Here is a 15,243-nt window from a genome sequence, read left to right on the forward strand (position 1 = left end):
TGGTTTTAGGATCTTTATCCTCGGACTGACAAAGCCTTGATAGGTTATTCCTGGTAGTTTTCGCATACTTGTAAAGGATCTTGACACAGGGCCGGTTACCGAGAATGGCGGAGTGAAGTTTTCCGATTGTTGAAGTCTTGTTGCCGGGGAATTATTCCATTCACTAGATGCCGCTGAATGGAGAGCAGTCCTGAAATGCGTTGCTCAAGCGCTTAGAGTCGAACTTGCGCTGCGTGATTTTGAGCCGGACGCGTAATCACTGAGCTAGCGGGGCGAAATCCTTAATTGATTGATCTCGTGGTGTGCGGCGGAGCAGGTCAGATCAGTAGCGTAGCCAGAAATTTGGAAAGGGGGGGGGGGGTGACGACCCAGTGGCGGGGGTCTGGGGGCCTCCCCCAGAAAATTTTGAAAAATTACTTTGAATTTGGTGCATTCTGAGAGCATTTTCAACAAAAATGTGGGTATGAATATTTCTGTAAAATGGTGCTGTCAGGTGGCATAGCAAAAGGATAAGATCATGTTTTCTTCGGCATTTTTCGGAAATAAAGCTAAGTCTCTATGTTTTCTTGTTGCTAATTCCTGGCTGAGATGTTTGAATGTTTGATATTGGCAAAACTCGCTCGTTTAATGCAGTTTTGTATAAAATTAGGCAATTTTTTTTAGAATGAAAGCATCATTCTCAATATCGTGACGTCACACGCGTGCCAAAAGGGGGGGGGGGGTTGTAACCCCCAAACCCCCACCCCCTTGGCTACGCCACTGGGTCAGATATAAAAACAAATTAAACTGAACTGTAAAGTTGATTTTCACAAAATCAAAGATCAAGTCTTCAATACAAGCTTCATGTGCAATGTGCAAGGTTTATTATATTTGCATTGGTAAGTTGAAAAGAAATCCAGCTCTGTCTGTTCAAGCTGTTTTTCAATCATTTGAGAACAACAAAAAATACAGCGATATACGACGACTTTTCATGCAAATGGTATTAGATCATAAACGACATTTTGTCTTGAATGCTTCAGCGTGAAATCTATTGAGTAAAAAGATACAAACACGTTGCACTGTGGTAACACTTGGAAAACAAATGACGAAATCCTGATCAAAAAGTTAAAATTGAAGTCTAAAAACTCATCAGCTTGCAAAATTCACTTTTTTTACATCCAACGTCTGCATAATTATGTTGAGTCAACGTAAAAACACCAAATTTTACTTGCTGGGTTCAGGTTAGTTTAAGGTAAATAAAAATAGCAACAAAGTCACGTCATTGAAATAGATCAGAAAAGAATAGGAACATAGAATAATACAAAAACTGTGATTAGTCTAATTTTTAATGATTTGAACGTACTTCAAGTTAGCGGAGTTTACGAAAATAAACCATGAAAAACGCACTGTGTTTATTACCAAAGCACAAAAGTTAAAGAGTCTTGCAACGTCTTCCAAATTATAAGTGAAAGATCAGTTGCAATAAAAAACAGTTAAAACCACGTCAGTTGACATATTGATTTCGCATTATAAAGCAGTAGGCTTCACTTTTCAAAAATCAGCAGTATAACAACATTCATCAGCTTTATTAATTAAAGCAACTAAAATACATGAGAAATACAGCAGCCAGCATCAGCAGTGGAAAGAAATACTCTACAATTGCAGCAATGAAACCAATCAACATGTAGCGAGAACAAATGGCAACACTTTCGACAAGCTGTACTTTTTAAAAAACTAAAAACAACGTTGATGCACCTCCAGTAAAAAAAAGCATATGATAACATGGCATGCTTAGCGTCAGCACAAAGAAAGTTTTCGATAGTACCAATGTTTGACAGAACAAAACACAATTGGAAACGATGGGAAAAATTGCTTTATAGGTTAAGAATATTTCCAAACTCTTGCGCTTGGTCAAAACTGTTCCGTCGTCGATTCACTCGCTTCCTCGGCTCTTCATCAAGATCTATGACTTCTACCTGCTCGTCAACTCGGATCGGGATTGAGTCCGGGATATTGTTGGATGGTGGACTCATCGAAGATGACTCTGTAGAAGCTAGAGCATTGCTATAAAGCGGAGGAATGGAGGAGTTGTAAGGATGAATTGATAGAGCCACTTCTGAAGCTTCATTTGTAGATGAGAATTGCGGAGGTGGAGGAGGCTGAGCCATTAAAAAGTTGCTTAAGGATGGATTGTTTGTGACAATTTCAGACAAAAGCTGCCCATTAGGATTAGGCGGAGGCAAGTGCTGTTGGCTTTCAAGCAACGACAATCCATCATCTGAACTTAAGCGCATGTGCTCTGGAGTGGATAAGACCAAGTCCTCCAAATCGGCAATACTGGATTTGGCAGGAGATTCAATGGGCTTGTACGATAACAGCAAATCTGGTTCAGGACCTTGTGTTTTCGGTGTCTTGTCTTTGTCTTGAACAATTTCAGAGTTATTTACTTCTGGTATCTCTGTGAGATCTTCTGTAGGAATTTCAACTTCCCATTCTAAATCAATCTCTCCACACTCGGGAGGAATCGATTCCTCTTCATCATCTTCCCGCTTGAGTAAGGATCCACCTTCCTCCATATTCGTATTTTCTTTCTTTAAATAGGTTTTATCTGGACTAGATTGCTTTGAAGAATATAGCGATGCATCCAACGGATAGTCTTCTTCATCACTAGCGGATTGATGAAGAAGTGATGATGTTTCCGCGGTGGTTGCCGACTCCTTACCGCGAACTTTAAGAGGTGTGCTTTTCTGAGAACTGCTGTTAGATGACGATTTTATGGAAGGGCTGCTCTTCGTAGACCGACTGAAATAACTCGAAACTCCAGAGTGTCCACAAGACTGCACGGTTGAACTCCTAAACTCGAGATTGTCAGGACTGGCTGGTCTAACGGCGGCAGAAAAAGACTCGCTTCGTTTCTGATATGTTTCGCCTAACTTTGGCTTTTCATATTCCTGTTGAAGTTTAGGAATGCTAGTTTTAGGTACTTCGATGTGTCGGTTTTTATTTTGTTCCGGGTACGTTTCTAAGTGTCGTCTTGGCACTCTGCGCTTGGGTCCAACAGAATATGCTCCATAGGCGCCAGCTGAGGAACCATCATCTACTTCTTCGTTGTAACTTGGAAGACCTGTTCGGGAAGGAGCCAGCTGCCAAGGTGATGATTCCTCCGATGCAGCGCTTCCCTTCACTGGCTGCATATTGCTTACCGGCGGACGAGATGAGCTTCTTGGTTTGGGATTGCTAAGCGCAGGGGGTGCACGATATCTAGGGAGGTTTGCTTCTGAAATGCAATTGGAATATGAAAACCATCAAACTACAACGGAAATGTTTCAAACACTTAAACGCATCGTGTGATAAAACAAAGTCGTAAAAAATAGTTGAAAAAATAAAAACCAATAGTCAACATGTTGCTACGGTAAAACTTTTTTGTTTAATAGTAATGGCGGTCCCACACTTGATTCCAAGCGTCGGGACTCGGGGGTGAGATGATAGGGTTCTCATTGTACTAAATCTTCGGCACTAAAGAGACTATGGGTGGCCACTTATTTTTTCTAGGCCACGTTTTCTTCAGCAATCACGTCCACCCAAAACATTGGCATGCTTTACACATTCGTAAATTATTATTTTATAAAGCTTTAGGTACATTTCTCCAATACTTAGTTACCATACTAGCCAAACAAATAGATTTTAGTGACACGGCTTGAAACTCGGACCAAAATAGAAAGCCTATTTAAAAAGTTCACGGTCGTTTTAAAGCATTAAAAAGTTTTCGTCAGATTGATGCAAACTAGATCAGTTTTTCACATTCAGCTTGCAAGGGGGTCGGGGGTTAGGTTCCTAACCTTTGCACCTCTGGCGGTTTGACAAAAACATTACCTCGTTGTTCTTGCGCATAATCAGGTTTGATCAGTTTCTTGTCAAGATATTGAGCTTTATAAACGGAATGCAAAGAAGGGTCTTGAACGTAGTCTGATGCTTCCAGGTTCATGTGGACATTCTCAGGCTTTTTTAACGCTTCAGCTAAGAACTCTATCGGAATGCTGTTAGAATTCTGTTGCATCTAAAAACGTAAACGTGAGTTAATGAAACAGTACACCTATTAAGATGTAATAAAAAATGTAGAAAAATTCAGTGCTAACTTAATGTTAAACAGATTGTGAACTGATTTCAGCTTACGCGTTGCTGTGGTATGCCGCTGGATCCTGTTTTAGATTCGGTCAATCTATTTTGGGTAATGCCACCGTCAGACTCACTGTCAGATTCGCCCTCGGCGTAAGGGTTGATGTACTCGTTGTAATCCTGGAGTTCAACTTTGTAGCTGTTCACTCGTTCTTGGATATTTTCAGGAAGCTATACAGAAAAAAACGTTTTATAGAATTAGCACAACAACAGCGGGTACAAAAAATACTAATGCAACCGCTGCAAAGTGACCGTACAAGATGAAAACTGTCAATAAGCATTACTGCATGATGGCTTAGCAGAGTTTTCCGCTGTGAACATAGTAAGAAAAATAAGACTTCATCGTCTTGTAGAAGATGGCACACTACGGTTTGTGTTGTTCAATAAATCAATACAGACTTTGGTGAAATGACCTCTGCGTTGAGGCTCATTAAAAATATATCACCGTACTTGCTCTGTTCTTTGCACTTGGTAGCTTGACTGGTTGCATTTCAACAGTTGCACGGCTATATTGCAATCTTTTCGCAGCCGTTCCTACAAGCACAGGATAGGTCAATAATGCTGCACGGTTAAGCATCAAAAATCAAATAGTTGTAAAACTTGCATTGCGGACCTTGATATAACCAAGGCACAAAATCAAATTGGGTTTATAAAACATAAATACTGAAATATTTTCTAAACTTTAACATCAAAGTTGTTGCTATAATGATCGCTACAAAAGATGAAACTACACATTTGAATGGATCTGAATCCCACACTATTTATCGATTAGATCAACAACTTTTGCTGCAAACAATTATATATATATATATAACAATTATAAAAACAATTATTAAGATTTAACGAAACAAAGGTACCGATGGAATAGGCCCACCATAATTTCAACATCCCAATACGATGTGTATTTCGGCATAATCTTAGCCTAAGACGAAAGCTGTACTACTGTATGTCGAAGTGATTGGAATTCAAGATTCTACTTAACTGGGATGTAAAATAATGTTATGCAATATTAACGGTTAGTCGGTTTACTTTCGTGGTAGTACATGCGTTTCCTATTTTTAACAAAAACCTTTCAAACCACCGCCAGCCTTTGAAGTGAACTCTACTTACTATAGGTATAGGTAAATCAAAAGCAAGGAGATCATAAATCCTTACTTACACCATGACAACGCACTCTGCTTTCTCTGTGCACCTCGTACATACCAAGGAAATCAAGAGTACAAAGGAACGTAATTCAGGGCCTAACACTTTTTATTATCAGGCTTTTTAAAACATCACCTGTTGAAACGCTAACGTAGCATGTCAAACTAAATGCAATGAAACTCACATTCTCGTCCTGTGCTTTGAGTAGAGAATTTCGTGTTTCGGTTACTTTGTTGGTGAGCTCATTAATTTCTTTGATCTTCGCGTCTCTTTCCGCCTCCAGTCGGTTAATCTGACACATAAATGCCATTATGATCATCATTGGCCTGTGTAGCATACTGCACATGTATCTCCATATTTCGATGAATAATTTATGTGCGAATCAGAATAATAAGCGCAACACACGTGCCCCACCCATAAATATATACTGTAGTTACATTCGGCAAGAAGAACAAATTAACACGGGCATATGGCCTTTAAATATGCAGTAATTGCAGTATCAGACAATAAGCAACCAAATATGAAGATGTCAAAGTACAATAGATTAAACAGTCAGACCCGATGACAACCTTTTCAAAATCCGACTTTCAAAAACACTAACAAACACAGTATCCAAAAGCAAACAAACGGGGTTTGGCACACAGCATGCACTGAGTGACAACAGTGACAAGATGGGCTTACAAAAGGTCACTTGGATGGAACTTCGTCTTGGTTCGCACTTTATGTGAAAAAACGCACAAGGAACGGAACATTTGAAAAAAAAACGTCCTTACCGATTAATCGCAACGCAAGGGAATTAAGTGCTCAACAGACCAACTGATGTTATGGTAACAGTGTTTGTAATTATTCACAATTGAATTATGTTTACTTTTACGTAATAATAACACAGGTTAACAAAATTTGAAAAAAATTTTTAATCGAGAATGGGAGTAACTTTTCTTAGACCACAATTTGCTGCTGATTTCAAATCTGGCGCTAGTTTTGCTCTAGCACATCAGGTTTTAAAGTTATTGGTCTGAAAATTTTTGACCAGAAACGTCAATATTGCGTTCAAATACCGATTTTGTCGCTACAATTTTCAAAGTTAGATTAGCTTCAGAGAGCAGAGTGTTTCAGATTTGTGCATTGCTTTCACAGATTCAACACTATTTAGTTGCATATGTATGCATAGACACTATAGAGTGCAAAAAATGCCTCTTAAACCTTGTCTGAGGTACTAAATACTTGAGCTAGCACAATACTGAAGTGTCAGGTTTTTAAGCTCCCTGTATTATATTTCAAACAGTCATGGTTGACACTGAATGTGCGCTTCAAACAAGCTACACAAGATCAGCTGCAACACCTTGCATACATCAAATAACCAACAAACAAAAACCCAAGAAAAACGCTCAGCATGATACCAAAGATAGTGTTTAGAATGTTGCAATGACACTTAGACATTGCTGCATTAAAATCGCTGGGCATATGATTTCCGTTTAGGTGTACATGTTGGATCATCGCGATGCAGCATCCAGCAGTAACCACCCATCATCCTTTCGTTCCAGAACCCTTGATGGCGTGCTTCCAAGCTTTGGATATCTTGGTGAAACCTTTCACCTTGTTCATCACTCACTGCACCAAAGTTCTCAGGGAAAAAGTCCAGGTGGGAATGAAGAAAATGAATCTTGAGGGACATGCGGCAGCCCATGTCATTTTAAGTTGAGAGCAACTTTCAACACCTTTTCTGAAGGAAGCAGCCTTGAAATTTCCCAAAAAGTTAGAGCATAACCATTTAAAGGATTGCCATGCTCGACATTCTGATGAAGTGAGTGATTTTTCAAAGTCAGTATCTTTTAAAACTTCTCGAATCTGTGGACCAACAAATATTCCTTCTTTATGCTTTGCATGACTTAGTTTTGGAAATTTCTTACAGAGGTACAGAAAACCGTTTGAATTTGATTTGCCCATTGCTTTCACAAAATTCTTCATCAAGCCAAGTTTGATATGTAACGGCGGCAAAAGAATTTTGTCAGGATTAACTAGCGGGACATTTTGGACACTTTTTCTTCCAGGATTGTAGGAGCTTCTTGTTGGCCAATCCTTTTTCTGGTAGTGCTCAGTAGTAGCGCGACTATCCCACAGACACAAGAAACAACAGTACTTTGTAAATCCCCCTTGCATCCCCATTAAGATTCCAATCATTTTCAGATCTCCACAAATACTCCACTCATAATCCCTGTAATTAATAGCATTGGGTAGAATATCGATATTTTCATAAGATTCCCTTAGGTGCACCGAGTGTGCTATGGGAATGGATGGCTTTTCATTTCCGTTATGTAAAAGAACAGCTTTCAGGCTTCTTTTCGAGGAATCGATGAAAAATCGCCACTCATGAGAATTGTGAACTTCTCCCAATTTGTGAAAAAGTTCTTCAATATCATGACAAAAGCACAGGGGGCCATCAACTTCAAGTAGTTCACCGGGGGCCATCAACGATCGTTCGTTCGATCGTTAGCTTCTATTACTTGATCAATTCATGCAATGTTGATATACGAAGCCGTAAAATTGTACGGCTCCAGCTCATCAATTGTACGGCTTATCATTGTTTTATTATGACGTCACACTTAATTTGCGAATGAAAAAAACTGCTTTACTTGCCTGTAAATGTGGCATGTCTCCAAAATTTTAAAATTGGAATATCTAGAAAACATGATGTGCTAGGAAAAAAATAAAGACATTTTTGAAATCAGCGCACAAAATGCTTCTAGAATCAATCAATCACGAGCTCGATTAAAATTTGCTGTTGACCAGTGTAATTAATAACGCTTTCTGACACATCAGCGCCGCACCGAAGTACACGGTTCGATAATCATTTTTAGATTTGTGTAAAAGTTGACTTTGAGTATGAGCAGTTAAGCACATGGTAATAGAGGCTGCAAGGTGTTTCGAGAAAGGTGCAGTGCTGTATTCGAGGGTATACGGCGGTATACGCAGTATACTCTCTGCTTTTTTGAGCAACTAGGTTTTCCAAAAATAAATACTTTTGTACCTCTCGTCCAATTTTGATGTTGATAATTCAATTAATTCATGTTATGGCAGAATAAAGATTAGTATTTTGCAAGTTGTGTATTATTTATCATTTTGGCAAATCAGACAGTATAGGCCTACCCTGTGCTTTTTTTACGAATACAGCACTGGAAAAACCACATCCTGTGAATAACGTTTTTATTTGTATTAAGTCAATTCAGTAAAAATAAGTCAAAAATCATTCGAGCACTTTAATCCTTTTGCGATATCAAACCAAGTACAGAGCTGTGTAGTTTAAAACAATTAAGTAGACTGGATGAACATGCAATTTTTTTTGACAAACCTTACGCAATAAAATGTTAAACAAAATAAACAAAAAAACTATAGAGAGTAGTGACAGTTGAAGCAGTCACACTGAAGTACACAAACTACAGCCATATTAGTGCTTCTACAATCTACATATATGTACAACAAGATCAAACACAGATTCCTGGCACCTGGTGTGAATTAGATGTAATTTGAACGTTGAACAACAGCTTGCAAAAACATGTATTAGGCGTGTAATTTTATTAGAGTTGAAGACGTAAAGGGCTCATAATTTAAGTCTCTTGAAAAAACAATGACATAGAAAACTGTTAAAATGCCTCAACACTTGGTCTATAGCCAACTCTAGTCTATATAGTATACGAGTCGTAAATTATAATTTGAAAAATAACGTTTCGTTTGAAAAACACAATTAACAGCGTAAGATTGTGATCAAGTCGATGAACACCTGCTTCAGAGCGGAATGGCCCGTTTCGGTGAATCCGATTCGGTGAGTCCGATTCGGTGAGTCTAATTCGGTGAGTCTAATTCGGTGAGTCCGATCCCTATTGGGTGATTTTTTCAATTTTTTTTTAATATTATTGAGTACCGTAGCCTAATTATCATTGCCGTTTTAGGGTTAGGGGTTAGGAGTTAGGGGTTAAAGGTTAGGAACTCACCGAATCGGACACCGAGTTTAAAAAACTCCGACAGGTTATCAAAGTGAAGCACAACTCACCACCTTGGACACTTTGTCTTCCAATTCTTTGTTGGTGGCTTGTAAAGCAGCATAGCTTGACTGCAACCTGGGGGAAGAGCTATGTTAACTCTAAGTAGCCTACCGGTACTTGTAAAATAAATTACTTTTAACAATAAATTCAAACTACAGTAAGTTACCTAATTGACTTGAATTGATAAGACAAATATTTAATACAGTACTAGGATTCATACACATAACAGCAACGGACATTTTTGGGGGAAAAACAAATCTTTAAAATACCGTACCGTAGGCTACTGTATCATTCTAAACAGATGAATGCTATTATTTTTAATTAAAAAAAATTTATGCACTTTTTTATTTAATGTGACACTCCTGATGGAATATCAATTTCAGCACCGTCTTTAATACATTGGTCGAAAAATGTGCTTAACTTGCAGAAAACCTTGCTTACATATATATTACATATCTATGGAAAGAACATGAAAATTGACAATCAAAATATGGCCTTTAAATAGATGAAAAACGTTTCTGTTAAAAAAAATGTTAAAGAAATGCAAAAGTTTTTCAATGTTTTTTAAAAATTGACCGGTAAAAGATTTAAAAACGCTCAAAAGAGAACTTATATCATTCCTAATTTTTTGAAGAGAAATTTTCTTCTACAGGTGTATCTATATTTAAAAAAAAAAATTTGAATTTATGTACTAGAAAAACTTGATATATTTGCAACTGTTTTTTTTTAGTTTTATTTATTTTTAATTAAAACACAAGCTACATTACTCACATTCATCAAGAGCTGTAAGTTTTGACACACAAAGACATTGAATAGAGTCAAAAGTTCACTATATTAAGAATCCTGATGAAATTTACTACTTTTTAGATACAAAAAAAATTTTGATAAAAAATTCTACAAAAGTGCACAACGTGCCATTACGAATAAATAGGGTCGTGATCTGTCAAACTTCATAAATTTTATCTTCACTTTTCACCATGGCAATTTTTCATGGTCTATTAATTTCTCACTTCATATTTTAATGGAGGCGTAATATGAAGTTTTACTCTACAACACCACCAATAACTGAGTTTCACCAAAATAAATGTGCATTTGCAACATAATTAAGTCACAGTTCATCAGAAACATAACTATTTTAATTTCATTTAATCTTCAATCGTCATTCCATGCACTCACCTTTTATATTGTTCACTGATTTTTAATTCACGATCATGTGACAGATCAAGTTGATTTTCCCAATACTCTCTGCTTTGTGCATACTCTGCTTCTGCTCGCTCAAGTTTTCTTGTCAACATCAATTCAGTTTGTGATTGATGCTGAGGTTCATTACTTCTTTGCAATTGCCGGCTGAATAGAAAAAGCGTATGATCTATATACCAATTGGATTAAAATCAATCAATCAATCTTGAATCTTGATGCTTAGTAACAAGTCTAGTGACTATATGGTACTAACTACTAATCCTTTTTTTACCAGCACTGAAAACACATAAAAAGAAAATACAAACTATTAAGCTCTATTTTACATCACATCTCACAATTTCATGTTCACTTACTCCATTTGGACATTCAGTATCTCCAAGAGTGATTTAACAACTTTACAATTTGAGTTTTTTGTCTATAATATCAGTGTAGATCAGGGCTACTCAACTGGCGGACCGCGGTCCGAATCCAGACCTTCTGGGTGTTGATGGTGGACCTTGAGCTTTTGGAAGAATAACCTCATTGACACGTTTAAGGACTACTTTCAACAGATTTCTACTAGGAGGAAGTAAATTTTACTGTGATTATCCTAGTTGCTGGGGGCTTCGACTCCCAGACTCCCCAACACTTTCTAAGAAACCCAATTCGAGTTACATTTTACCAAAAAAGTAGTTTGGTACAGATAGTTTAACTTTCGTGGTTGCGTGTGAAGTAACTTATTCACGGGACCGCAAAAATATTCAACTTGTCAAACTGGACCTTTGTTAAGATTAGTTGAGTAACCCTGGTGTAGATCAAGCAAAATTAATTGCATTTTTCTTTTCATTTGCAGTGGTAGCAGACATAACCACAAATGCAATTACATGCTGTCAGTAAATAGTGTGAAGAAAGAATTGTTCAAATCCATGGACTCAACAACTAATCAAAATTACATACAGCATTTTTATGTCACCCTGTAAATGTCGTGTTTAATGCAAGTTAAAAATTGGTGACATGGAATACCGGCACCATATTTGCACACAAAACCAAAACATTTAAGCAACTGGATAAAAGAAAAAACTTGATTTAGTCAGTCACCCTTCAAAATAATATATGTTACAATTTTATCAACTTTAGTTATTACATTCTAAAACCTCTACAGCCTGTTTCACCCTAAAAGGCGAATCACCAGAAGGTAGGGGTGTTCAATTTCGATTTTCGATTCGATTAAGGTGATATTCGAAATTCGTTTTTCGTATTGGACATATTCGAAATTATAGCCGCCCTTTCGGCTGAACGCGGTTGAAAGTAACGCGAGTGGCGCGAAATCTGTCTTGTCGCATTTTGCAAGCGAAAAAAGACTTCGACGCATGCGCATGGTCGATCACGTGACTATCACACGCTCTCGCGGGTCCAACGGCCAGTCCTGCACCAGGGATGCCAAGTTGGAATTTTTAATGCCAAATTTCTCTCAAGAATGAAGATAGCCAGGTTGTGCAATAGTAGAAAGTGTAGGCTGAGCTTTGTCGCAGTTTTATCCATTTTTTACCGAATCCATAGGTGCCTAAGCCGTGGTGGCAGGGCCGTAGCCAGACCGCAGAGCAAGGGGGGGGGGGCAACTTTTTTTAGGGGTGGGGCGAAAAAATTTAAATGGGCAAAATCATTCATTATATCATTATAATTGTAGCTGTTGCTCGAGAATGTTGAGGTTTTGTCAAGGGGGGGCGGGGCCCCCCCTGGCTCCCGGCTGGCTACGGGCCTGCATGGGGGCCAGGCCCCCACACATATTTCTGTGTGGGGACAACTTTTTATGCTGTATTGATACATAAAACAATACGGTAGATGAACTAGCGATCGGCAGCAGGAAAACACTTTTTGAATGCAAACCGCAACAGCTTCGCTATAAATAATCACTAGAACGAGTTGCGATGCTACAATCCAACACCAGACAACAAAATCTGTCATTTTTACATTGATTTAATGTCTGCAGACGTTGAATCAATGTAAAAATGACTGATTTTGCTGCCTGGGACAAAGCAAAAATCTACCATTTTGCGTCGATTCAATGTCATCAGATGTTGAATGCACCCAAAAACAACATAATTTGCTACGTAGACGGAGCGTGCATTTAGCTTTATGCGCTTGCAAACATACTCGATGTCGCTTTCGAGTCGAAACCTCTGCACTCTGCAGTGAAATGTCGCGGCAGTGAAAATGAACTTGAAGTGTTTGGGATCCCAGCGACCTCGGCTCCAGCGGAGCGATCGTTTTTAAAAGCTGGCCTAACCGTCACGAAGCTGAGATCCCGACTGACGGGTGACCATGTCAATCAGCTTTTCATAAACACCAACATGGGTTGGAGCTGTAGACGTTATTTTGTGTTATTTTTTCGCAAATTTTCATGACTTTTTTTTCGCGTTTTTTAGCGAATTTTCATGTCGTTTCTTTCAATAAAATCACATTTTGCAGTGTGGTGAATAGTTGTGATATTCAAAATCGAAATTCGGAAATCGAAAATAAATTGAATTTCGAATATTCAAATAATCGAAATTGAACACCCCTACCAGAAGGTCCTTATTATGTTACATTGTTACAATTTCTATACATGAATCAAAACTTGACATTTAGTGACTTTAAAAAAAAGTAGTGACCGAGCTGACAAAATTAGAACAGAAAAAATGTTTCAGTGAATGAGTTGCAAAATGTAGGCAAGTCAAAATGGCATTTTACAACAAATTGACTGTAAATTAGGATAAAATAAATGCAATGCAATGATCATGCAATATTTTTTTCAAATGTGTATCATGACCTGATTGAACAATTGATACTTTGTAGCTTCCGTACATGACCAAATTTTCCTACAAAATTTTCAGAAATTATAGTTACCATACATAGATAGATGCAGGTAAAATAATATTAAAGAATTAATGAATATTATATCTAACTACCTTCAGTCGGCACCATATTATGCAAATTGGTACCGTAACTAAAATAACATAGCAAATCTCTAGTAATGCATTTACATAGAATAAATATTACAACACATCATTAACGATGGTAAAATATAGCAAATGTCACTTACACTGGTGCTCCTCCAGGCACTGACTGTTTCTGGGCAGAATGCAAATACTCCTGAAAAGCAAAAAGTTTCATGGTAAAAACTATAAATGGCATCAATGAATCAAGTCAGTACCCCATGATGATGGAAGATAATGAAATCTTGAATTGAAAATCATCACAACTTGCATTTTTTGTAATGTAGCAATGATGGCATAATGAAATCCAACTAATACAAATATCATACTTACATTACTTAGTTTCACTTGACTCAATAGGCCTGGTAAAATTTTTGAAAGGAAAATATTTAATGCTAAGATAAAATCACACCGCTTGCTGCAAGTCTTTCTGGGTGCTGTTAATAATCCTGAAATGCCGTTGTCTTTTTGAGAAACATACAATGGTACCTTTTTTGGGTGCTTAATAAAAAAGAAAGAAACGAGATTTACTTACCGATGCTTTTCTATAAGGCTTTGTAACTCTCCCTTGATTGCTTGCCATCTTTAATTCAAATGGGCTAAAACTCAACTATAAATAAGTTACAGGTATGCTAAAAATACAAAGTTTTGGTTACAAGCAACTATATGGGTAATCTATACTGGTCAGTGGTCGTTTTCACATTCAAGTTATAGACAAAATTAGTTAATTGTATACCTATTTGCCAGATGGTTTAACATGATTATCATATGCCTCAAAGAAAGATACTAGATAAATAGGCATTATATATTAGGCACTATAATAGGCATTATATTGTTGAGAATGTGTAGCCAGATGTGCTGATTTGATTGCAATGAGCATTAAAACTGTGTGATATAATCTTAAAACTTGAAGGGTCTTCGATTTTTATTTTTGTGACAAGTAATTGATAGATGACCCTGATAACAGCAGACTACTCCTGAGCATGATGATTACTTCAATTATAAAATGAGAGATAGCTTATGAATCTCAGTTCTTTTATATTTGTGAGTTCGGATTATTGACAGATGATGGATGAACAGAAAAAAAATGTGAAATTAGAAGACATTGACATAACTTTCAGAAGTCAAACAAGGCTGCGTTTGACAAACAAATCCTGATGCAAATAGACTAATGATGCGACTGAATGTCAGAACATAATAATCGGTATATGATCAGAATGATCGAAAGTCTGAATGCTAAATTACGAATATAACTACCTAACACTAGTTTGTTTCAAGTATTTATAGCTTCCCAACCCAAGAAGAAGGCAAATGCCCAGGTGTCTACTGTCTATAGCAGAGGTTCTCAACCTCTTGAGGTTCAAGGACCACTTAAAAAAATTGTGTCTCAGTCACGGACCACTACTTTCCTCCACTTCCTCCTCCCCTCGTAACAAACAAATGTCATTTATTGCTTGCTAAGTCATAAACAGTAGTTGGTATTAGAGACTGGGTTTTTTTTTTCGGTCATTTATCGGTCATTGACCGATTTTTTAGCAAAATGTCCGAAAAAAATATAGTCAATTCGGTCAAAATATCCGAAAAAATATATAGTCAATTGACTATATATGACTAAAAATTAGGGATGTGCCGATTACAAAATTTTTGCCGATGCCGATTCTTCAATATTTGCCGATGCCGATTCCGATTCTTTGGTTAAATGATGATTAAAGCTGCTTTTAGTTGGTGCTATACAAGTGGTTGCGATTTTG

The 15,243-nt window shown here is 37.4% G+C and overlaps 1 protein-coding gene across 1 annotated transcript; it reads right to left on the minus strand.

The window, feature by feature from the left end:
* Window positions 1-848: 848 nt before the first annotated feature.
* On the minus strand, window positions 849-14,294 carry LOC145766701 (uncharacterized). The gene is made up of 10 exons (XM_082578412.1): window positions 14,280-14,294; window positions 14,028-14,102; window positions 13,600-13,649; window positions 10,515-10,685; window positions 9,347-9,413; window positions 5,483-5,590; window positions 4,606-4,689; window positions 4,153-4,326; window positions 3,853-4,036; window positions 849-3,256 (listed from the first exon to the last, which is right to left on the minus strand). The coding sequence occupies exons 1-10, from the start codon at window positions 14,292-14,294 to the stop codon at window positions 1,854-1,856; spliced, it is 2,331 nt and encodes a 776-aa protein (XP_082434538.1). The 3' UTR covers window positions 849-1,853.
* Window positions 14,295-15,243: the final 949 nt, after the last annotated feature.

This window comes from Aplidium turbinatum, chromosome 1 (assembly GCF_918807975.1).
Source record: "Aplidium turbinatum chromosome 1, kaAplTurb1.1, whole genome shotgun sequence".
Lineage (NCBI taxonomy): Eukaryota > Metazoa > Chordata > Ascidiacea > Aplousobranchia > Polyclinidae > Aplidium > Aplidium turbinatum.

Bases quoted from the DNA above. Each gene is read 5' to 3' on its own strand.
- LOC145766701 (XM_082578412.1), bottom strand. The intron at 9,414-10,514 runs GTGAGTGCATGG...CTCTTCCCCCAG, and splicing joins ATCAGTGAACAATATAAAAG to GTTGCAGTCAAGCTATGCTG. The intron at 5,591-9,346 runs GTGAGTTGTGCT...TTTATGTGTCAG, and splicing joins AAGACAAAGTGTCCAAGGTG to ATTAACCGACTGGAGGCGGA.